Below are 25,142 nucleotides of genomic sequence, written 5' to 3' on the forward strand. Positions count from 1 at the left end.
CACCTGATGTTCACATCTGGTTTCGACAGCTCACGGCTCAGGCTGATGTCCTGCCCTGCTGCTGCTGTCTTATCCTCCAGCTGTTTTGTTACCTCAGTAGGTTTTTCTGAAAGAAAACATGCTTTTTGAGTAACATACACTTAGGGTAGGATGCCTCTCTCAAAATACACGCATTTACATGCTGGAGATAAGTTAGAGAGGCACTTGCAACAGAGGCCATCCTACAGCCAGCAGTAATCTGTAAAGTACAGACAATAGAATTCCAGGCACCATTAATTCTCTCTTAAATCTACCCCATTGAGGATGATGAACCATGTCTGAAAACTGCCTCTTCCTTCTCTCCACTGATCACACTGGGAGCCTCAGATGATGCTCTCAGATGCACATGTTCTAGATAGGAATTTGTTGTACAGCTAGATGATGTGAAGGCCATCCCTTCAGCTTATACTTAGAGGATATTTGCTCCCACAGTTCCCTCAACAGATCATTCCTGATTTACTGTTAATGGAACAAGCTGTAGTGAGATGCCCATTTCCAACACTACCCCAGTGCTTTGGGTAGTTCTCACATTTGTGTCAAATGGTTCCTCCTTTTACTTATTTTTAAGAGAAATTCTCAGTGCTTCGAGGTTCAAGTAGAAGGTTGCTATTCACTTTAACCATATTATGAGTTAGCTCTCATGACAATCTTATCAGAAGACAGTTGAAGGAATCAGACCCCAGAATCTCTCCCATCTCATTACCTTTCACAGACAGAGAGGCTTTGGAGGTTAGACCACGGGCAATAAAAACGACTTCCCCAGAGTCAGTAGGAGTCACACTTTTGATAAGGAGAGTCTCTTACCAACCCACGTTAGAAGCTTTAAATCGCCCACCACTTTCCACTCTGCTTCCATTCAGTGTCCACTTGAACTCATCAATGCTTTCATGGGACAGAATGCATTCAAAAGTGCCATCTTCTACCTCCTGGATTTCAGTGTTTTTCAGCCGTTTGCTAATGCCAATATTCAGCTCTGGAAGATAAGAGATAGGTTAGTATGAGGTTTAGATGGAGAAAAGGCATTCGTGACCAATGTGAGTAGCAGTACTGGTGTTTGAACTCAGGATTTGCAGATCATGGCTGCGTTCCTCACTGATGTATTCTCTAAGACATTCTCCACTCAGAATTACCAGAAAGCTATAAAAAAAAAGAGACGTGAATCTCTTGGCTTTGCTCTGGAAGAACTACAAGGAGAGCAGCTCAGTCCATGGAGCACAATGAAGATTCAATGAGCTACAGAGGGAAAAACCTAACAGAGAGGACAACTCTAGGATGCTGCGTGAGAAAAAGGGTTTTGCCTACGACAAGACATTAAATGTTTCTATTAGCTAATTTGTTACCATCCTACCCCTACTGGTGTTCAAACCATTTCTCCATTTTAGGGATGTTTAGAAAGGAAACATTTCCAGGACATTCTTGACGTGTTTTGTGATTTTCATGGCAAAAGGAGATACATTTACTTCAAAAGCAATGGGAATTTTCCAGACATCACTGCGCTAAATTGCAGAAATACAGTTCTATTGTAGAAACTATTAAGGCTCGTGGGGGAATAGGTGTAAGACATAGTGACCACACTGAATGTGCTTTTAGCACTCCTTCACTTTCCACAGTACTTACCCTGAACGCCGACATTTGACTTGGCAACATCAGTGCCAATATCACAGGTATAGAAACCTGCATCTGACTTCTCGAGGTCATGGAGAAGGAGACATAGGGTCTTCCCAGACTGTAGCAGCTCAAACTTGTTGCCAGAAGTGAGCACAACACCGTCCTTTTTCCACACTGGTTTGACCTTCTCTTTAGAGACTTCGCATTCCAATTTAATCACACCCCACTCCTCAACAAAAGCATCATTCAAACACTCCATGAAGACAGCAGGCTTCTCTGCAATTAAACAGGCAAAACAGAACAACGTGATACAGAAGTTGAGACATTTCCAGTTGTGTTCAGATTTTTAAAGAGGTATCAATAAATCTTTACCATTACTGACGACACCAATATAGAACCTAAAGTGGTTTCATGTCTGTTGACTGAATACGCTTTATGGAATTCTCAAGTATTCAGTAGGAGAATACAGGGAACAGGAGGGACAGCCTGCATTGCCGTGGGTGGGACTGATATCATATGAAAACATTGGGATGTAGCTCTTCTAAATCTGGAGAGCTGGCATTGCCCTCACGTGGAGCAGAGCTCATACAGCAGGCCACAGTATTAAGAGGATAAGCTGCTGAACACTTTTGATTTTCCTCTTTATTGACTCCTTTTATCTATCTTCTATTTCACACATCAGAGGTTTACACTGAGGAAAAAAGATCCACCAAATGCAAAAGAAAGGAGAAAGAGGAAATCCTTCAAACTCTGAGCGCGTAGAGTAAAAGAGCTTAATTACTGGGGAGAGCAGATTAGAATCACAGTATCCTTAGAATTGGAAGAGACCCTTAAAGGCCATCTAGCCCAGCTCCCCTGCAATAAACAGGGACATTCACAGCTAGATCGGGTTGCTCACAGCCTGGTCATTAGTCATTCCAGAGGCAAAACACACACTGAATGATCTCTCCCTGCAGTCATAAATCCTTGGAGACAACAGCATTGACACTGCATGGCACTGAAGCAGTAAAAAAATTTGCTCCTGTAACTCTCCTTGTGTTAAGTAAAATGATGATAAAAAGCAATTGAATGCTTTGGCAGGACACCAAAACCATCCTCCTTCGTTGATATCTGCTGCAATGGAACCTTCCACTGGAAGAAAGCCCCTGATGACTTGTCACCCCAGAGAAGTGAGCTTTAGAAGCAGGACTGCTGCACAATAGAATGAACTGGAGCTCCTTAGCATCTCTTACATCCAGGAGGGCTGTGATCAGACCCACCTATCACCTTCAGACGCGCGCTTTCTGACACCTTGTCTGACTTCACTGTCACTGGGCCAGCATCCTCAGGCTTAACCTGCTTCACTGTCAGTGTGCAGCAGTTGCCAACGTTCTTGATGTCATTGTAATTGTTGGTGTAAAGGACGTTGCCATTCAGAAACCATTCCACATCCTCGTCATCATGGGACAGCTCGCAGGAGAAGACAGCAGAGCTCTCTTCTTCAATTTCCACATCCTGCAGGTGCTTCCTTACTTCTACATCGTGGGCTGTAGGGAAACAAGGTGAACTGTTACCACTGTTACTATAAAGCATACTGGGATGTGGTAGAATGGCTGGACTAGATAATCTTTGTGTAATCTTCTCAGTGAAGTTTATACATTTGCAAAGTTAGCAGGAGAGAACGGCAGAAATCAACCTCAATAAGAGAAATCTGAGGTGAAATAGGACATGGAAGAGGCCACCCTCCCTGCTCATACCTTCAGCTGTCAGCGTGGCCTCAGTCTCTGCAATTCCCGCCTTGCACTTGTACACACCAGCATCATCGGGCTTCAGCTTCAGAATCTGGAGCTCTGCTGAATGCTTATCCCTCTTGATCTTGTACTTCTCAGAGGGCTCGATGGGTGTGTGGCCCTTGAACCATTTCACAACCTTTGGAGAAGGCCTGAAGTCACAGGACAGGGTGACAGAATGACATTCCAAAGCTGTCTTGTCCTCCAACTTCCTGGTGATTTGTATATGGTAATCTGAAAAGCAGGGGTGGAAGAGAAGAAAGGATGAGGACAATTGGAAGAAGAGGAAAGTCTCTTGCATCTATTCCATTCCAATTAATTTCATGTTCACAATGGTTCTTTGAACAACTCTAAAGATAAAACAAATGATTGTCTATAGGGAAGGCCACTGATTACATTTCTATAAAGTAATACTGTATAGTATCTACCAAATGCAAGCTCCAGCTCTTGCTCTGTGCTTATTAAATTGCTCCCAGTTGAGGCTTTTATTCAAATAAGAGTGACTTGAAAATATAATAAGTACTTTAGGATGTGAATGGAGACTCTTACACTGGGGACAACAGGAGATAAAAAGCCTGCAAATTTCTTTCAGATAAAATCAATGACAAACTGCATCAAATTTAGGTGCTACCAAACTTAAACTTGTCTACTTCAGAAATACAATTAATTTCACCTGATTTAACTTCTTTGGTATAGCCAAGGACAAAACCTCAGCTCTGTAGATCTGAATAGTAAGCACATCACAACTATTCATACAGATCTTTTACTGAGACGCAGCTGTCTCATTTAGTGTCCAATGACTTTGAACTGGAAATGGAGCAGAACCTCCAGACACACACACAATATTTCAAAGACCCCAGTGAAGGAAGACTGGACATTAATTAATTCTTCATCTTCATGATGTAAACCAAGCCAGGATATGTTACCTCTAACAAGCAGATTGGCTGTGGATTTGGATCTGCCAATTGAGAACTGAATGCTGCCTGTCATATCAGTGGTGGTTTTCAGTATGGTCAGCCGGTGGATGGTGCCTTCTTGCTGCATAATCAAGTTTCCGCCAGCCTGTAAGACTTCCCACGTAGATACCACCTGCGAGGTTTCACAGAAGGAATGGATACCTCGCATTAAAATTTGGCTTCTTCAGGCTCAGTCACATCCTCATCACACAGCTCCTTTACTAGATTAATGGATTGCTCTTTAAGAAAGATGGAACAAGAAAAAGCAGAGATTTAGAAGGAATGTAAAAAACCCTTACATTATCACCCTACTTACTCATGTCAGCATTACTGCACATGAACACTACACCTATCAGCTCAAAATGCCTTAAAACATCATTAAAAAATAATAGAAAGAAAGGAATGTTGTTAAGAAGTCAGACAATAAGACTGACAACCTGAAGAGAGCCCAGATCTTTTGATTCTTACTCCAACATCCAAATCAAACCATGACCTTCCCATCCCGATATCAAACTCCTCGCATTACAAAATGGAAAAGAGGTTCAATGAAACACGGACATTGATAATTACTTTGGTTAAATACAGCAACTTAGCTCTGAACAACAAGTTTTCTCCTAGTAAAGGTCTCTGTAGCTCAAACGTAATGACTCTACTTAAGAGAAATTCATTTTCCAGAATGTTCTTGCCCTTATAATTGTAACAGTGGCAAAGCTGGGGACTGAACTCTTGAGTACTGTGCTAACTCAAATGTCTCCCTTTTCTTTATCGCACTTAACATCATATATATACCCTAACATTGTATATATTAAAAAAAGAACCATGTGTTCTTTTCAAACAGCAAGAGAAAATGAAGAAAAAGTCAAGCTATGTTTTTTATCCCTCAACGTTCAAACACAAATCTCAAGTCTAGAGGTAGAAAATCAACCTCCTAAGAAAATAATCTGTTTTACTTAGCAAAAGTAAATCCCAAAAGACAAGCTGGATACTTTGTGGGCAGAAAGGTAGGTAGGTAGGAGTTTTTATTTCTGTGAAAGGTCCTGGTGGTGTTTAACTTCTTAGACATTAAAGCAAAGGATGTTAGCTGGTTTATAATATAAGATAATTTAAGCAAAATCGTCATCAGAAGCATAATTACCTTTAACTGTAAGATGGGCACGAGATTCTGCCTTTTCTGCTACAGATTTGATTTGTGCTGCATCCTTGACTTGGACACGTGTGTAAGTCAGAGAGCAGGTCTTTCCTGAAGCAGAGAACCACAGAGTCACTAAGGCTGGAAAAGACCACTAAGCTCATCTAGTCCAACCGCCAACTCATCCCTACCAAACTGTGCTCTTGAGAGCAAACCCACAACTACATTTGGCTTCCTTGAGCAAACAGCTCTGAGGCACATGGCCAGGCTGAGCATCATCCATCTGGTTTCACAGCATCACTGCCTGTTCTCTCATGTCAATGAAACCACCCATTCCACCCCAACCACATCCCACCAAAGCTGCTTAGTGCTCCCAAAGCGAATGCTCACCAGTTGATTCCAACTTGAAGGTCATCTTCTGGCCAGCAGCCTCGCAGATGTATTCTCCAGCATCTTTCTTCTCCAGCTGCTCCACAACCAGATGCCGTGTTTTGCCCACAGATTCCATTCTGAACTTTCTGGAGGAGGCAAGCAGTCTTCCATCCTTGTACCATTTTACTTCGGTTGGATCCTGTGCTACTTCACAGCTCAGGGAGGCACTTGCTGCCAGGGCAGCACGCACCTCTTTCTGCACCCTCTCCTGGTTTATAAACACAGGTTTTGGCTCTGAGGGAAGAAAAGAAAAAGTATTGACTGAGGGACTGAAATGAGACCATCTTGCAGGTTTGTATGTACAGGTTGGAACAGGTTTAGGTTACCACTTGTGCCCAAACTAATAGCCTTCACTAGAGAATATCAGCTCTTCTGTTAAAACTAAGTGTCAAATCTAGGCAAGAAAGAACCGAGGAACTGAAGGAACCAAGAGGGTCCTTGAACACCAGTCCCATGGTTGCAAGTCACTATGCAAACATATTGAACCCAAAAGAACATCTGTCCTGCAGGCAACCAAAACCTGAGTTCCTTTTACTTAAGACCCACTGTGAAACATCAAAACACATAAACGTGTGATAGTCAAACCACTGGCTGCCTTTTCATGACCCAGAACAGTACTCCTGGCTTCCTGAACAGACTCCTCATGGCCTCTACCATTGCCACAACTGTGACTGTCAAAGGCACAAAGGAAATATGCTCACCAACGCAGTCCTTTGTTCTTTGTGTGTGATTTGCAGATATCTATTTTACTTTGAGCTCTGGGAATAGTCAGCTCTACCAGGTCTCTTACTGTGAGTAGCAGACTCACCTATCCAGATGCAGCCTCCAACATAAAGGCATAGTAAAAAGGCAGTGTACTACTAGGAGAAGTTCCTGCTTCTCCTGCCATGAAAGGCTGCACGCACAACATGCACTCCAGCCTCACTGCACATACTTATCTTAGTCAAATGTTTCTGTGAACAGGAATTACAGTTTGGGATCTCAGGCACAGGAGAGATTTGAATAATATCTTGAATATTGCTTCCATTGTACATATATCAGTAATTATTATTCTACAGACAGACTGAAACAGGTCTTTGTGCCATACTAAAACCAAATACTTTCTACAAACCCAGGCAATCAAGTCTAGGGAAAAAAACTCAGCACAGACTACTGCAACTGGATCACTGTATAATAGAAACTAGATTTTACTTGACTGTTCTCTGCTGTATTTCAGACAACACCTGTCTTACCTGTGACATGAATCTTGAAGGTGAGTTTTTGGCCAGCAGCCTCGCAGCTGTACTCCCCTGCATCTTTCTTCTCCACCTGGCTCAGCACCAGCCGACGCTGTTTGCCCTCTGACTCCACCTTGAACATCTTGCTCCAGGTGATCAGTTTCCCCTCCTTGTACCACTTCACCTCCGTCTTCTTCTGGGCCACCTCGCACCTCAGCTTGGCATTTTGAGTCAGTACAGCCTTCCCCTCCTCTTGTACCTTGTCCTTGTTTGTAAACACGTCTTCTTTCTCTGCAGGGACATCACAACAGCCACACCGTTTTGCTGTAGTCTGCTGCAGAGCTAACTCCAGTTCCCCATTTTCACTATACTTGCCCTTCACAGGGAGCATCGTGATGCCTCATTATGACAGGAAAACACTTTTCCCTCTATTTTGCCTTGGGAAATGATAGGCATATCATTTCATATCATTTCATATCATATCATATCATATCATATAATTTCATATCATTTCACATCATATCACAAAGCTAAAGATTTTGCAGTCTGACAGCAGATTTGGACATGAGATTTAGAACACCTGCATGCACTGCTGAACCTCCTCCCTTGTCTTTTTTTCTTCTCGTGTCTCTCTACATTTCCAGTAAATCAGAAGGGAACAGCCCTCTAGAACAGGTTGCCCAAGGAGACTGTGGATGCTCCATCCCTGCAGGCATTCAAGGCCAGGCTGGATGTGGTTCTGGGCAGCCTGGGCTGCTGCTTGGCAACCCTGCACATAGGAAGAATGGGGCTGGAACTGGATGAGCACCGTGGGCCTTTGCAACCCAGGCCATTTATGAGTCTGATTATTGGCATTTTCCACCTCATTGTGTCATTCAAATTTTGTAACCAGATCTCTTCAACCACCTCCCCTTTTCTCACTCCTTGCATGCCTGGTGTGCTCTTGCACTGTAACCCTGCAGACACCAGCTGACTACAAGAGCTGCACAAGTTACCCTCCTTGCCTATTGTTTGTTGCAGTAATTCATTCCTGGATGGAGAAGCACATGTAGAAAAGTGTTGCTATGACACTAGATGACAAAGAAAGTCCTATAGCCAAAATGTTTTGCACCAGAGAGGCTGTCAGTTGATCCTCCAAATGCAAGACACACAAAATGAACCGTTCCTTTCTCACTGGGATTCCAAACATTTTCTCACCACTGAATTTCACTTGGAATGTTGCTTTGTCATCTTTTGTTTCACAGCTGTAGCTCCCTCGGTCTTTCAGGGTCACATTTTTGACCATGAGCTTGCGGTGCGTCCCCTGGGAGATGATGGCTGTCTTCTGGTCCTGCTTCACCTCTGTTTGATCTTTCTCCATACGACAGCTCCGCTTGAAGCTGACACCTCACACACCAGCTGCAGGTCTTCAGAAGGACTGACTGATATTTCTGGAGTTGTTTTGGGCTTGTTGACAAAATTAATGGCTTCATCTGAAGAAAAAAAGAGAAAGTGGTTTACATCCTGACTCAGGCTTATTCAGCACAGCATGAAGATACAGTTAGAACTGACTGTAATGTCTCTGCTCATTACATTTGGGTGATCAAGTTTCACCTCTGGTGGTACTCACATACAAACGTCTGCTTGATTCTCCCGTGTAAGGAAAGAGTAAGTTCTATGCAGAGAGTTGTTATTTCTTTTAATCAATTCTGTATTCTGCACACGTTCTTCTGAAGCTAAAATGAAGGCAGATAAGTAACGTGTTTGCAATGCATGAACAAACCTATTCAACACTTTGTCTCTAAGCTAACAAGCAGAGTTTGATGAGCACATAAGTATTTCATGCTCTTCATTTCATCCAGACACAACCGGCCTGAGGAGCAAGCTGATGGCTGTCAGCTACAGGCAGACCTAGCTTAGTATTGCATTTCTTACAGCAACAACTGTTGCTTTCAGTCACTGAATATACCAAGGCCAATTGCTATGCCAGGCACATTTATGGCATCAGTGAACAAGTAATGCATTAAAAATTATAATAGACAGGAGCCATCTATTCTTTTAAAACTAGGTGACCAAAGAACAGTAGTCCCTCTAGAGTCAAGCTGTGAAGAACTAATAGCATCAATCAATATCACATAGATAGATTACTTCCCTGCCCTAAGACCATCTTGTGACCATTTGGTGCTCCTAATTAAGCCCTCTTAATGGCTTTTTTGTCTGAGCCATGTGACATTTTGTGATAGGAGTTACTGCTAGTGTTCCCTTCACCCTACACCAAAGTAGGAGGTATCCATTCTCAGGGAATCATGCAGGCTTCCTCTGGATTTGATGCTCAGAGACAGCCCCAGAACTTTTTAAATCTTAGCTTAGCTCTCATCCAATAATGTTCATCAAACAGTGCAACTTGTCCTTTGGGGATGCCTTTGTTCTGCATCAACCAGTTCCAACGGAGTCTTCTTGGCTTGTTTTAGAACAGTTTTTCAACAGATAAAGCCAGGGTCTTTGAATTACAAAGTGAAATTGCAGAATGCATGATTCTCAACCAAACAGAACGGGAGGTGGGATGCAGGGTGAATACCTGAGCCAACACCACCTGCAAGCAATCCTTCAATATCTTAGGAATCTCTAGCCATCCCAAATCCAGTGTTGTGCATGATCTATCATCTCTGCTGAGTTTTTAGCTAGCTGATGGTGAGCATCATGATGGTGATGGGTGAGCAGTCGGACTAGAGGGTCTTAATCAACCTTAAGGATCCTGTGATCATAGGAACGTGAATGTGCTGTTAAAGATCACAAGAGCTGCACTGCAGCATGAGCATACACAGCAAAAGGTTTTCAGTAGAGCTTCGGTTCATAAATGAGGACTGGGTAATGGAAAATAGGCTCAAGAAATAAACCAGAAAACAGATCTTAACGCCAGGTTCTGTGAATGCAGCCAGCTGAATTTCACAGATATTGAATTTCAATGACAATTTCTTGTGTTATTTTACCCACCAGCTCCACCCTGAACAGGAACAGGTCAGTGACAAGCATTACTCCTCCAGGCTTGACCTGACAGTGCTTTACTTGCACTATGAGCTAATGGCTGTGCTTACAGCACCTCAGGGAGACACCTCAGAGATCACAATATCCTTCGGGTACAGCAGGAGACACTCAACTCTCCAAATGTGGAGTTTAATTTGTCAAAAGAGGAGACAGGATTCCCATGCTAAGAACTTAGGACCCTTTCAGTCATAGGTTTAAAGATGATGTAAGTGCTGAGGCAATAGATGAACTAGAAGAATGAAGCCCAGATGTCAGGGCTCAAGTTGTGACTCCAGCCCCAGCTGCAGCTAAGGCTGTCTTGAATTCATCACAACACAGTTACATTATTTGCTCATACTGTGGATTTGCATAGGAACAACAGGAAGGTCAGAATTGCTTCAATAGAGTTATGCAATCTTTGTCCTAAATACTGGAAACCCACAAGGTTGGACAAATCAAATGAATTAAGTCTGAAGTGCTTTACATGGATTGTGATCCCATGTTTGCCTCACAAACTTACCTGAGACTTTCCAATCAAAAATCAGTGTCATCTCCAGTTTTGCAGATGTATGTTTCCTCATCTTCTTTCGTTACAGGTGAAGCCAGAAGATTATGCAGTTTCCCTTTATCTTCCATTGTGAACTTGTTACTAGTCATGATTTCTTGGCCATTTTTGTACCACTTCACCAGGACATTGCAAACAAATTGAGCCTAAAAGATGGAGATATCATTCAGGACCGAAAAGAAAAAAAGAATTCCTTTATGGAAATTAATTGGAGCTCAAAAGTTAGATGATGAAACTGGCCCCTATTAACACACACTGGAATAATTGACTTCAAAGATTCAAAATCTCACCACTGTCTTAGCCAAAAGTTTAAGCCTAAGGCCACGGTCCTATTTTACTGCGGGTAATGGAGTTTGTTTTCCAACTTCTTGTTAACATATCATTTCAAAACAGCGCACACAGCTGAGTTGGGTCTGTTGAGACAGCGCAGTCAGAGCTGCTAAAATCAAGTCCGGATTTTGCATGCATTTGTTCTGCTGTTCCAAGAACACAGATGGATAATACAAATTCAACAACATTCTACAGAACGCCTGTCTTTTAGGAGCTCGAGAGCCAGCTGATGGACACTGGGATCACTGAGATCCTGTCAATACATTTAACTCCATCCTATCATACAGTCAAATTTCATTCATTTTTTCAGGAACTGTCTCTTATCATTGTAGTCCCCTCACCACTGCTGGATGTGAGCCCAGCCACACAAAAGCAGGTGCTGGTTTTCACTGCAGATACTGCAGGAAGGAGGAACAGCCTCCGGACTGGACCAGCTGAGCGTGGCCCTACCAGGATTTGCTCCAAAGGTCTTATTACCAGTAGTGCTTCCTGATGAAATACATGGGGGTCCTCCTTTGATTCCAACCCCAACCCACCCCACCATGCCCCCTGATAACATCCATCAGGGCCACATCTCCACAGTTCCTGAACACCTCCAGGGATCCCACCACCTCCCTGAGCAGCCTGTGCCGGTTAATTCTGGGGGCAGACCTGCCAGTATGAAATATTATGCTAACATGACAAAGAGAGAGAAGAAAAGCAAAATTAAGACTAGCTGACAAGCCTTGGCAGGAAGTTCTGCTCTCCATCAATTTAGTCCCTGTGACTCTTCACAGGTCTCTTCTACATTTTGGATCACTGCAACAAAAAGAGCTGTTGACATCATCTCTCATGGCCACCCTGAGAGAAGAGCAGGAAGGCTGGGATGCTCTTTTTCCTATCTTTCCCTTGACTTCCTCTATATCTTAGGGACGAATCACAGGACAGAACACAGAAATCATATGGCTCTACAAAGCAGATTGGCCAGTTCAAGTCAAAACAGCCACTGAAAACACCCCAGATGCTGTCTGACAACAGCTGGACTGTCGGGGAGTCAGGTGAATGCAGTCTGCTGGCCCTGGGCAGGAAGAGGACAGCCCAGACTGTCACATACCTTTCACTGAAAGCTGATAGAGCATTTTATCCCCCTCACAGATGCACTGACAACTTCCAGCATCATCCATTGAGACGCTGTGAATTTTCAGGGTGTGTTTCTTCCCCACAATGTGCAGTTCCTATTTTTCACTGGCCTTGAGCTCCTTCCCATCCTTCATCCACTCCACAGTAGCACCTCTGTCTGAAAGCTCAGCCTGCAGTTTGGCTTCCTCACGCAGCCGAGCGGAGATCTTTTCTACATCTTTGCTCTTATTGGTAAATCTCACTGCAGCACCTGTCAGGAGCAAAGGCCTCGTTATTTCAATTTAGATCAGGCTAACGTGGTCAATGTTTGCTGCAACATCTCTGAAAAAGTATCACCTTCTGTTCCTGCACTCATCATTGTGTCAGTGCTGAGCAATTCAAGATATTTCATTTGGTCTTCTTGCCGGATTTACTAAGTAAAAATCAACCAAACATCTCCTTCTACTGATTAAGAATGCTCTAAACATGCTTCTGCAGAGGTTTCCACCCAATGACAAACAGGTCCTCCCATCATGAATCTTTGTTCTATTTTGTCATGCAAAGCTGATTGACAGAGATATTATTGGAATGATTGCTCCCCTACTTCTAAACTATTCCAGCGCAATCAGAAAGGCTGTCTGAACCTGGAGCTGAAAGTACTGCTCTATGGTGATGCAGTGGTAAACCTGCTGACTGAATGCACTGGCCAGTAGCTGTGAACTGCAGACATTCATCAGCTGGCATGAAGCAATCTGGTTCAGATACCAAGCAGCTGGGTAGACTGGCTTACCCTACACTCAGTGCTATCATGTTTAGGTCATTACCAGGACTCACATCAGTCCATGGGATGCAATTTCAGGTATTTGGTACAGGCAGTGAATGCCTGCAGCCCCAGTTCTAATCATCAGATCACAGCAACTATGCCTTGACTGGAAGAGGAAAGGAGAAGGATCAAAGCAAACACCTCTCACTCTCATCTTGGTGCTGACATCAACATTTTCGGCAACAAATTTCACTTCTGCTCCACCATCATTCTTGGTGATGTTCTTTATGATTAGGCTGTGAGTAGTTTGGGTTCTCTTGATGATGCAGGTCTCGCTTTCCTGTAAGACTTTACCACTGAGGTACCAAGTGCTGCAACACATTGTTGTAAGATCAGTAGTAAACATGGCATCCCCTCCAAGTACAGCTTCACCAGTTGTTAGGGGGGATTTCACAACCAGGACTGGTCCTGAGGAAGAACATGGAATGCTCTTTAGATGCAAGTCTGGTATCTCATTTAGAGATGGAAGATTAAATCATGGGTACATTTCTACTTCTCCCTTTGCATGAGTGCTAGAAGAAGCACTTCTGTGCTTAAGATCTGTTACAGAAAGTTCTGCCTCTTGCACATGTGAGATATCAAAAGATAAGGATATTCACGTCTCTGTCACAGAAACAGAACTTGTATCACTTTAGTGGTAGCTGGAGGTTGATAAGAGATAGGAGAACTAGGAATAAAGGAAAGCCTTTGGTGTGTTAATGCACTGCTATCCTTAAAGTCAAATGAAACATCCTTAGGGAACCAACACAGCTGCTCAGCTCATACTGACCCATTTCCATTGGGGTTTTTGTGCTTACCAAGGTGCACGCTTCCTGGGAATTCCAGATACAGGCTCTATCCATGTGCATTGACTGCAGACACTCGGAACTGATCATCAGCCTCTTCAGACAGATTGCTCACCGTGAACTCTGGGACGGGGACATGAGACTCCTGGCACCTCACCCACGTGAAGCCAGTTAGTTTATTGCCTTCCACAATGTAGCCATCGATTGGAATGGGGCGTTGCATCTTCGGAGGGGACCATGCCAGCGTCACTGAGGTTTCTGTTTTATTTTTCACCACGGGGTCAGCTGGGGGCTGGGTGGGAGGTTTTCTGGGAGCTGAACAGAAAGAAATACAGAAATATTAGCATAAGGTCATGTAGGCTGGAAAAGACCTTCAAGATCAGCAGACTCAACTTTCAGCATGACCTACTGAGTCCCACCATTAACTACTGTGCTACCTGAGGACATACATGACAAGCTTATTCCTGCAGGTATTTGCATAGTGAATATATTCACCCTCTGGTTGCTTTGGAACATTTTAGAGGTTAAAATCCCATCAGACTTTTTCACTGTGTGCAGCCACTGATACAGGCAGGAGGCTGGGAGTTACCTGATGGGCTCTAGTTACAGACTACTGACACAGTAAAGGATTGATTTCATTTCATTTTGGCCATCAAAAAGTTTGGAGTCTGGTTTAAGTCATCCATCTAGACTCCAATTATAATCATATGGAGAACAGCGCATTTAGGAGAACTCATCTCATCTTAATAAACCTGAATGAAATCACAGAATCATAGGATCACGGGAGGGCTTGGGTTGGAAGAAACCTTCAAGATCATTCAGTTCTAAACACCCTGCCATGGGCTGGCTGCCCACTAACCAGCTCAGGCCGCCCATCACCCATCCAACCTCGCCTTCAACACCAAGGACAGGCACCCACAGCTTCTCTGGGCAGCCTGAAATGGAAGCAATGAGCCACATGTTAAAGATACTCAAACATTCATGACTGTAGAGAGAGCCAAATACTCCATACATATTGCCTGCCTGGTCAATGGTATTAAAATGCCAACAACAGACTCATCCAGCTCATTGAAAATGGTGTGAACAAGGCGCACAGGATTCTTCCAGCATCGAGTTAGATCTGCAAAGTGTAAAAATAGGAAATCTCAATGCAATGCAATTTTCCCTCATAACATAAATAGACACATAACTGTTTTGGGGTGCACTGTTACCAGCCTGTCAGTTGCTGTTGGTCAGTGCTAGATTCCAAAGGTCCCACTAACATAGCATGAAGCTGAAAGCTAGACGCTGGAATCAGATCTCCTGACCTTACCATCAGAAATTGAGATGTCATATTTTGCTCAGAGGTGCCTGCTTGTAGGAGGGACAGCTTCCGAGCTTTTTCTGCTCCAGGAACCAGCTCCAGCTTCAGGATTTAAACAGCAGTCAGAAATTAAACTGAGCTTTGTCACCTCCATCAAACAGAAGGAGTGGTTGGGTGGTACAGCTTTCCAAATAACTTAGAAACTGTCACAACAATCAGATGCCTACCTTTTCTTTTTGAACTTGTTAATACATAGAGCTTAATAGCATCAGAATGCCCCAAGCACTTCAGATAACATGACAGCTGTAAACCCTTCTTTAAGGATTCCTTTGTTTAACCACTGAGTAACTGTAATTCAGTGGTGCTGGTGGGAGAAGGGAAGTCCTAATCTTCCCAGATGGTGAATAGAGCTGATGTTCACATGCAGACTGGTGCTGCAGCACAGCCAGAAACCACTCATTTGGGAAACACAGCACCAAGAAAATAATGGGAATAGCTTCATAAAATCAGGCAGCTTCACCCAAATTTCATGTCAGGTCCATTATTCTTCCTATTTTCAGGAAGAAAGGTTTTCCCTTTTTCTTGTAGTTTTATTTTCTTTTCCTTTCATGCAAGCAGCTTTGTAGCTTAAAAAATTGTTTTCTAATCACCTCCTGGTGTGGACAAATCACACAGGTTTGACTCCATGTTTTACATAGTTAGCATTTTATATTTGTTCCAGTATGGAACTGTACAGCCATAGAATGGCCTGGGTTGAAAAGGATCTCAAAGATCATCCAGTTCCAACCCCCTGCTATGTGCAGGGTCGCCAACCACCAGACCAGGCTGCCCAGAGCCACAATCCAGCCTTTCCTCATAGGAGAGCTGCTCCAACCCTCTGATCATCACAGTGGCCCCTCCTCTGGACCCACCCCAACAGCACCACAACCTTATTGTCCACAGAAAGCATATAACCCTCATTCAATTGCCCTTCCACTCAGCTTAGAGCACTACTAAAACCAGCATCTTCACCTTAGCTCATCACACTGCTGCAGTTCCTTTTACAAGGATTTCACTGGCAAAAATTAAATCAAAGCCATCACAAGGGATTTAGCACAGTTACGTGTTACTGGCTACGAGAGCTGTCAGCACAGTCACCTGTCAGGCTTTGCTGCTGTTCTCTTTATGTAGAGGCACAACAAGGTTCAGACACCTCACAGTGCAATTCTCACTTGGACTGTAAAGAAAAAGGAGGCTTGAAAAGCAGCGTGTGGAAAACAAAGAAACAAGAATTAGAACAACAGTGGGGCCATGGCACTTGTAGGAATTGTTCTGCCTTTAACAGCAGAGCTTTTCAAGAAGTATGAGGGCATTGCAAACCAGACCAGTTTGGACAGATTAACAACTGCAAGTAGTGGGTTCCAAAATTCCAGACATGAAATCAAAGATAGAAAAACTCTTCACATTTTCATCTCTCAATTTTTCGTACATTGTGCATTACAGTGCAAACAAGTCTTCCCATACAACTTGGAAGCTAAAGACAAGTCTGACAAAACAGACTGCACAAAAATGATGGATAATTAACAGAGCAAATTGCTCTTTCAAAAACAGAGTTTATGTCTTCTGGTCATAACACTTCAGAAGCCTCAGAGGCTTCTTCTCCTTTGTATATTTTCATTAATCTTAGATTTTGTTTTCATTCAATGTGACCTCACTAAACAAATATTGTCTAAGACCATGAGTATCACATAAATGTGCAGATCTCAAGCTGCTCACTTATCTAGTACCCTTGGCATGATGCTTTATTTTCCTCAGCTGATCATCTAGATTGTGCCTGTTGATTGTGCAACAACAGCCTGTTGGTCTCGATTACCTGTGAGAGGCTCTAACTTTGGCCAGGAAAAATCATTTGAGGACAAGTAATTCTCTTGGAATCAGTAAGGCAGTCTTCCCATTCTTTCTTACCAGCACCCATCTTACATGTTAATAAAGGCTTCTGGAAATCAGTTTGAAGATCAAGAAACAATTCAGTTCAAGCATATGCAATCACAGGATTTGTACGTCACCTGCAAAAGTCATTTTATTCTATCCACAATCTCATCCTACATGCAGTTCCTTAGAGGGTTCCTTATGCACACCAACCCCATGCTCCTATTACAGACCCTTGCATAAGACAGGTGACATACCTACAAGATTATCTACAGCTTAGACTATGAAAACAGGGAGTCTAGCTAGAGAAAATTATCTACCTGTGCTTCTGAGCAATCTGTTAACCACTCTCATACAGTTCAGGCCAATCCAAACAAGATGCAATGACATGTCAGCCACAGAAACAGCTTGATTTTAAGGAGTTTGTTTGGACAAGCCCCTGTTGCATACGGTGGTCAAACATGCATTACTTGGGGGCACATTGTATTTGATTTAACAGATACTCTTACCTTTGGCTTTGCACAGAGTCCAAAGTCTATCAGCTTCAAATTGTCAATCAGCAGATTTTCCCGGTGGATGAGAAAGCAGTCAGGAATGATTTCCACCCAAATGCCCAAGGAAACATCTTTTCTCTTCTCTTATTTCCTGCTGTGGACAGTGGTTCCCAGTCTACTCAAAGCTCGCTCGCTCTCGCTGTCTCAGAGATCTTCACTGACTGCTGGCAAGTTCCCATCTTCCAATATCCCAGGTGGGAAATACTAGCTTGTATCTGTTGGAAAGGACCTGGGGACTAGGAGGACAAGTGGTGAGAGACCACAGGCTGAATGCAAGCCAGCAGTGTGCTCTGACAGAAAAGAAGTACAACAAGATCATCAGCTGCATTAAAAAGCAGCACAACCAGACCAGGACAAGTCATTCCTGCTTCAACACTCACTGGACCACATCTACAATACTGTATCTGGTTTTTGGCCAGGAAGGATAACAACCTGAAACAAACTCTGTGGATGACCTCCAGCCTGTGCAGGGGGCTGAAGCTCCCACTCAGAGAAGAGAAGCTGGGGAAAAAGATGTTTGTTCAGGGTGCAGAGGAACCTCATGGCAGCTTCTCAATGCCTACGGGGTGGGGAGAGGGGGTGCGTATGAAGATTGACTGAGGCTCTGGCCAGCAGGTCACGATGGGATTGTGACAGGAAACAGTCATACACCTAAACAGCAGACTAGATAGAAGGAAATAGCTTTCCAAGCACTGAACATATTACCCAGAGAGAACATGCAGCCTCATCCCTCGCAGTGATGATGAGAGTGGGAAAAGCTCTTGAGAAACTTGGTCTCACGATTCCCAGAGCAGCACGTTCAGGCACAAATCTCTACAAGTCACCTCCACACCCAGTTCCTGTCCAAGCCAATAAATCCATCAGCTTCTCAGCTGGAAGCCAGTTGCTTCTAAAACATACAGACAATGATTCATTTTTCAGAGGGGAAAGGTTCCTTAGATAGAGGGATTTCATAAGATGCCTAGGAAAATGCTCGTGCTGTAATGATTTGATTTACTGAGAGATACCAGCAGCTTACAAAATGCCAAGCTCTAACCTATTGGTGAGGAAATATTCAAGCCTTTCAGTACCTAACCTGTGCTTCAAGACTTCAGTGACAGAAAATCCATTGGATGGGGCCAGAGGAATGCATCTCACCCCATACCCTCTGTACAGCCACCATTTGTTTAAAGGATCACTCTTCCTTGAGGCACAAAACTAGAGCAGGTTACACAACAGACTGACACCACAAGGGCTTCTCTCGAGATACAAACTGCAGCAAAGAGCATCACAAAAATGTGAAACCAACACTCAGATCAGATCTGTGTCTCTGCTCCGCTCATTATGAGCATCATGTTTTACTCCCCTTTCAGAGGAAGATACTTCTTCAAGGATAACAAAATCCAGCTCAGCTACAGAACACAGTACCACATAGCAATAAATATCTAACATTTCCTGTAGGGAAAGAATCCTAAGCACAAGTTATTGTCTGAGTTTCAGCTGGGACTGAATTATCTTCTTCAGTGTCTGATATAATACTACGTTTTCATTCTAGAGAAACAATGGAGATAGCGCAGTGATGCTTACAGTTGCTGCCAGGCAGCGTTGTACAGAGCCACAGTCAATCTCAGCTGAGAGCCCAAGGAAGTGAGAAGGAACAGAACTAGGACAGCTGACTTAAACTGGCCAAAGGATATTCCATACTATATGACATATTGTGGAAGGAGGTTTGAAGGGGGTATAACTTCATGTAAATCTCTTCCACTACTAGGAGGCTAACTGGACACTGATTGGTAGGTGGTGAGCAATTGCTTTTGCATTCATCATAACTATTATCCTTTTCTCTATCTCAGTACATAATTCTATCTCAACCCATGAGTTCTACTTTGTGTTACTTCTCCCCCCTTCAGTTCTCTCCTGCAATCCACTGGAATGGAGTGGAGTACTGTAACTCTCTCTGCCAACAGAAAAATAAAAACACATTCATTATTATTTATGGAAGACTGACTGCAGTTCAGGCTCACTGGTTTGAGGTCTCTGGGCATAACCCTGACTGTGAACAGAAGCAATTGCTGAAACAGTCTGTCAAAAAAAGACTGGAGCTTCCTCTTCCAAAAGGCGGTCCTTAGAAACAATGCAATCAAACAGCTTCCCTGTAAGATAAGGTTATCTGAAAATGCATTTAGAGAGTATCAGAGAAAGATAAGTAAGAAAGACAGCACAGAAAGCAGAAACTATTTCTTACCTCTATGACTATAAATATTTCTTTGATGTCTCTCTTACGTGATCCAATGGGCAAACATGTTGATGACTTCAGTTCTTCATGGCATCAATTTCTGTTTTAGCATGAGGCAAGTCATCCTTAAGAGACCATAAAAGCAAGCGATGAAATCGCTAACTACTGTGACATACCAGGTACCACATCTGACTGCTGTGGAACAGAACAAGCACATATGGGACAGTACACAATTCAACATCAACTCAGCAATGACTGACATCACTCCCATAGAAATTCTGAAACAGAGCTGTGAAAAATGAAAAGTAAAACATTCAGCATTTTCATTGGCATTTTGGTAAAGTTGCTGTAATAATGTAACAATAATGTAATGTAATGTAATGATGTAATAACTTCCTCCATTTTAAAGCCAGAGAATTCTGCCCTCTGAACAACCAGCAACAAGATTTGTGGTGCTCTGTTAAACTTTTTCCAGCTCTACAGCATCTTTCAAAAGGCAATGGGACCAGTAGGCTGCATTCGTATGTACCATCCCACCTGCCCCCGTGTTCTTGAGAACTCCACAACTCCAACAGAAGATATTCTCATATTTAAATGCCTTTTGGCTTACCCCTACAGTAACTTTCTCCATGATTTTTAGTGCAACTTTTTCACCAGACAGAAGATGCCGCCCGAGTTTTACCTTGGCAAAACCACCTACAAATCAAAACACAGATGCTTAATGTTGAGTGTGAATTCTTCTCTAATATAACATTACAATTTCCAACTGGTTTAAAAAACGAATTTCAAATTTATACAAATGAAACCTGACTTAGAGAACTGACAAGAGCTGTTAATCTATTCTCAGATTAATTCTAGAGTGGTGAGACAGACTGTTAGGCGTGCTGTTTCTGTACAAAGATGACACTTACCCGTTCCAACTGTTTCATGGAATTCCTAGTACTTGAGAATTTCCTCGTAGTCACTGACAGACATCCTGAAATGTGCAAGAACTGAAGAACCTCCAAGCACGTGCAATGAGGAAGTGCCAGCAGTGTTCACATCCTACTTAGGACATATTCTTAGAGGCAGAAGGGACACTCGTGGCAGATCCAGCAATGCTCATCTTCTCACCAACGTGCATCCCCCTCTCACCCAGCAACAACAAAACACAGTGCATGAAGCTGGCTTCACTTAGGTTAACAATATGGAACATCCCTCAGGGCTTTGTGCCACAGAGCAGTAGCAGGGCTGGACTACAGCTTGAGGAAGCAGTGGAAGCCTTTCCCTGTATGGTTACAGTGTCCCTGCACGCACCCCACAGCCAGAGCGTTGCAAGCTGAGCTGTCTTGCTGTTTCTTGTACTCATCCCAATCTCTGCGAATGAAAACTCAGAATTCAGTCAAGGCGTTGATTGAGCACGAGCGTGCCTTTATTCAATAGGAAAAAGGAGGGGGTGTGAGGTCTGGAGGAAAGATGGGACTCATTCTCTGTTGTCTGACGAGAGTGTCTCAGAAGTCGTGCTGTTGCCTGGAGCCTGGGACTCTTGGCCTGATTCTACCTCCCCCTCCAAGATGTTTGGCTTCTCCTCTGTAATGCTGACCTGAGCCTGCATGGTTGTGCTGCTGTCGGGGCACTCGTGCTGTGCTTGGGCTGGGCTGTCCTCGAAAGGAACTCGGTTCAGGCTGGTGCCTGAGGAGTCTGGCAGGCTCAGGTCAGCAGCTTCAACAGGTATGGGATGAACGAGAGCTTCAACGATGATGGCATTCTTCTCTTTATAACTGATGTTATACGGAAGGCTTTCATCTGAACTGCAGCATCCTGTGCTTAGTAACAGTTCTTCATTGATGGAATCACAGGATGCTGCATCGTAACATGCCTGGCGTCTTGGAGATATACAAGGGCTCGGGTCACCTAGGAAGGAGTAGACGCACAGCAGTTAGTGTCAAAGTTTCACAAGATGAATCTTGAAACAGGTTCTTGACATTTGGCTATGCATTGATGGTGGGCAGAAGCAAATAGGCTTCTAGCAACAGTGTCACTGTCTTGAAAGTGATCCTCGTGCAGGTCCAGCTCTTGTGTTGACAAGAGACTCATTTGGGAAAGACAGGGGTCAACTGAAGATGTCAGGCACAGGCTTGAATGCCAGAAGGATGTACAAGCCCACTGAAAGCATGAATTCTACCTGTGTTGCTGACAAGCAGTGTTTTGAAAGCTGGATTTGCATGCTTACCTGCCAGGACCAAGACTTCAGCTTCAGAGGGCTCCCTGGCACTGCTCTGCAGTTGGTTCTCGACCACAGGGGATGGTTTGCCCAGGCAGAAGCAGGAACGCCAACTGCAAGCTGCTGACTCTGCCCTCTTACTGGGAGAACTCATTCTGCAGAGAAAACAGAGCATGCTGTCAGTCGTGGTGCAGGGTGAGGGAAGAGCTGCACCGAACCCTTGCCAATAGTTGCCTGTTCCTGGCAATGCCTGGTTTCTGCTGAAACACAGCTTAGAAAAGCGCTCTGTTTCAAACAGCAGAGGATGCTTCCATTCCTACAGCTCAGCCCTCAAGTCCTGTTGGCTAAATACCTCTCAACGATGTCAAGCAGGGACATGGATCCCGAGAATGTTGGAGGCTCAGGCTGCTTCGCTCTCCTGGGGCAGGCCTTCAACAGGGAACGAAGGCAGGAGATGAACTTGCCCCGTTTCTTTGGCTCTGCGCAACAAAAGAAAAAAACAAGTTCATTTCAGCCCTGGCTCGGTTGGACGAGGCCGAGTGCAACACATTCAACAGAACACGTAACAACAGAAAGCATGTTCCCAACAAAGACACGCAAGAACGGATTTTCCCCATCCCTGGAGGTGCCCAAGGAGCTTAATGCAGTTCTCTTTCTAAGCTTGCTCAACTCGGGCATTAATGAACCCCCTGAAAGCCACGTTCAGACCCCATTTTACTAACCCGCATTGTCAAATGTAAAATACGCACCTGGCTTTGGCAACGAATGTAGGATGGACTCGGGCAGTTTTCCCCTGATGAGTTCCACGCACTCACCAGGGAAAAAACCAACCTGTAATAAGAACAAAAAGACAGGTGGGCATTAGCCCAAGCCCAGAGCCAAAGGGAAGGTCCTCTGACACCGACACAGGGCAACTGTTTGCATCCAGAAGCCATCCTGTGCAGGCAGAGCAGCTCCAACCGGAGATTCCCGACTCTACTGAAGCTGTGCTCTCTAGTCAAAAATGTGTGCCTACCTCAAAGCCACGCTTGCCTCTCCAAAAGGGGCTCATCTCCTTTGGTGGCATATCAACAATGCACACGATGTCTCCAACCTGCAAAAGATTGAAACATCAATCCCAGCTTCAGCACAGCTAAAACAAAAGCCTTCTTCTACGACACAAAATATGAGAGTATTCCCGAGGCGTTCACACTCTATACTAATTCTGTGCACAACAACAAGGAACGCCTGGAACTGCTTACCTCCAGAGAGAGCTCATCCGGCCCCTGGGCGACGTGGCTCCTAATAACATGGGCTGCCGCAATCGCTGGTACGTTTAAAGATGACATAGCACGCACCAGCTGCGGCTCCCGCATGTTATCAGCCTGCAAAACAGAGCACAGGCCGTGGTCAGGAGATGAGGACAAACCAGGAGGATTTCAAGGTGAGGAGCACATCTGCAAAGAAAGCTGCAGCAAATGCGCTCCGTCCTTATCAGGAGCACTTCAGAAGGAGCTGCACGTCTCATCACAGTTATTTCCCTTTCTGGCGTGCATTGCCAGGCCATGCAAAGATGCATCTCTCTCTACCCAGACTAATCAGCAATGGCACTGGCACAGACAGGTGGCCAGGCTTTTTTTGGCCCATTCTTTCCTGCAGGAGAGTACACCTGCAGCTCCTTCTAATGGCTCAACACAGGGAAAACAGACCGGCCAGAGCTTCATACTGTACCTCCGTCGCCGCCAACTCAGGCTCACAGCTGATCCCACTGCACGCAGCACCCATCACAGCAAGTGTGAACAGCTGGAACAGAGCAGAAACACACTTCTGTTTTCTCTATTCACACAGCACAGTATGGACAGACTTCTTCAGAGCTACCCGCGCATACCCTGCGGCAAAACCATGCGGGGGGACAAAACATGGCACGTACCTGGCAGTGAGATCACCTCAAGCTATCTGCAGCAGTTCCTTGTCGCTTTGCTCGGATGAAATGAGAGCAAAAGCTGCACCGAGGCAGTGGGCGGAGGGTGAGGAGAGGAGAGAGAAAGAGCAGGTCAGTGAGCAGGGCTAAGACAGTCATGGAATAACACACACAGCACAACTGTCCCACCCACTTGCTGCAAGACATGCTGAGTCTCAGGCTACGTGATGCCTGTCTGCCCAGCAACTTTACAATGCTTCCACTACTAAGCAAAGACAATGGAAGAAGCACGGGACAGGTGCCAACTTTACTGATACCCCCTTTGGAACGTGTGTACCGGGGAAAATTACGTCTGATGGTCAAGAGTAAGCAATACGGTGCTGTGAGCTCAAACAGCCAGCAGTTCTCAACACCTCACTGCCCACCCATCCATCCCACGTCAGCTCAGCTTACCTACAAGCTGCTGCACACGACGGTGAGAAGAAAAAGCACTAAAGATACTAACTAAAGGCACTAACTAAAGGCACTAGCTAACTAACGGCACTAGCTAACTAACGGCACTAGCTAACTAACGGCACTAGCTAACTAACGGCACTAGCTAACTAACGGCACTAGCTAACTAACGGCACTAGCTAACTAACGGCACTAGCTAACTAACGGCACTAGCTAACTAACGGCACTAGCTAACTAAAGGCACTAGCTAACTAACGGAACTAACTAACTAACGGAACTAACTAACAACGCTAACTAACAACGCTAACTAACAACGCTAACTAACTACGCTAACTAACAACGCTAACTAACAACGCTAACTAACAACGCTAACTAACAACGCTAACTAACAACGCTAACTAACAACGCTAACTAACAACGCTAACTAACAACGCTAACTAACTAACAAAACTAACTAACGGCACAAAAGGCACAAGAACAACAAGACAACCAACCACTCCGACCACTAGCTCACCCACAAAGGAACACAGAACGCACCGCTCCTCCCCTCATTCCAGCCGCTTATGACATCACCAACGGCCAACAGCCTGGTCCACCATGACCCCCCACAAGGCGGGGAGCCAAGACCACGTGGTCACGTCTGATTCCAACACAGCACCACAACATTCCAGGACTCAGTGTGGGCTTGGAATTCTATCCTGGTGTGGCAGCGCAATGGGAGGTGTTAGGGCACAGCTGAAGAGCTGACAGACAACGGACGTTTCCAAAGGAGGGTGCCAGATTAACTCTCAGCATTCTCTTGCGGGGCTCTTAGGAATGCTTCAAACCCATTTTCACTGCCTAGCTCATTTC

At 44.4% G+C, this 25,142-nt stretch overlaps 2 protein-coding genes across 2 annotated transcripts in view; both read right to left on the reverse strand.

The window, feature by feature from the left end:
- Positions 1-25,142, reverse strand: part of LOC146754426 (uncharacterized) — a 599,901-nt gene that overhangs the window by 307,749 nt on the left and 267,010 nt on the right. The window lies entirely within an intron of this gene.
- On the reverse strand, positions 840-1,911 carry LOC146754439 (obscurin-like). The gene is made up of 2 exons (XM_085527455.1): positions 1,657-1,911; positions 840-1,012 (listed from the first exon to the last, which is right to left on the reverse strand). The coding sequence occupies exons 1-2, from the start codon at positions 1,904-1,906 to the stop codon at positions 840-842; spliced, it is 423 nt and encodes a 140-aa protein (XP_085383581.1). The 5' UTR covers positions 1,907-1,911.

Source organism: Coturnix japonica, chromosome W, assembly GCF_054131305.1.
Source record: "Coturnix japonica strain WE chromosome W, WE-NBRP24, whole genome shotgun sequence".
Taxonomy (NCBI): Eukaryota; Metazoa; Chordata; class Aves; order Galliformes; family Phasianidae; genus Coturnix; species Coturnix japonica.

Coding starts and splice junctions, on each gene's coding strand:
- LOC146754439 (XM_085527455.1), bottom strand. CDS start 1,906: ATGGAGTGTTTGAATGATGCTTTTGTTGAGGAGTGGGGTGTGATTAAA. Junction 1,013..1,656: donor GTCAAATGTCGGCGTTCAGG/GTAAGTACTGTG, acceptor CTTATCTTCCAG/AGCTGAATATTGGCATTAGC.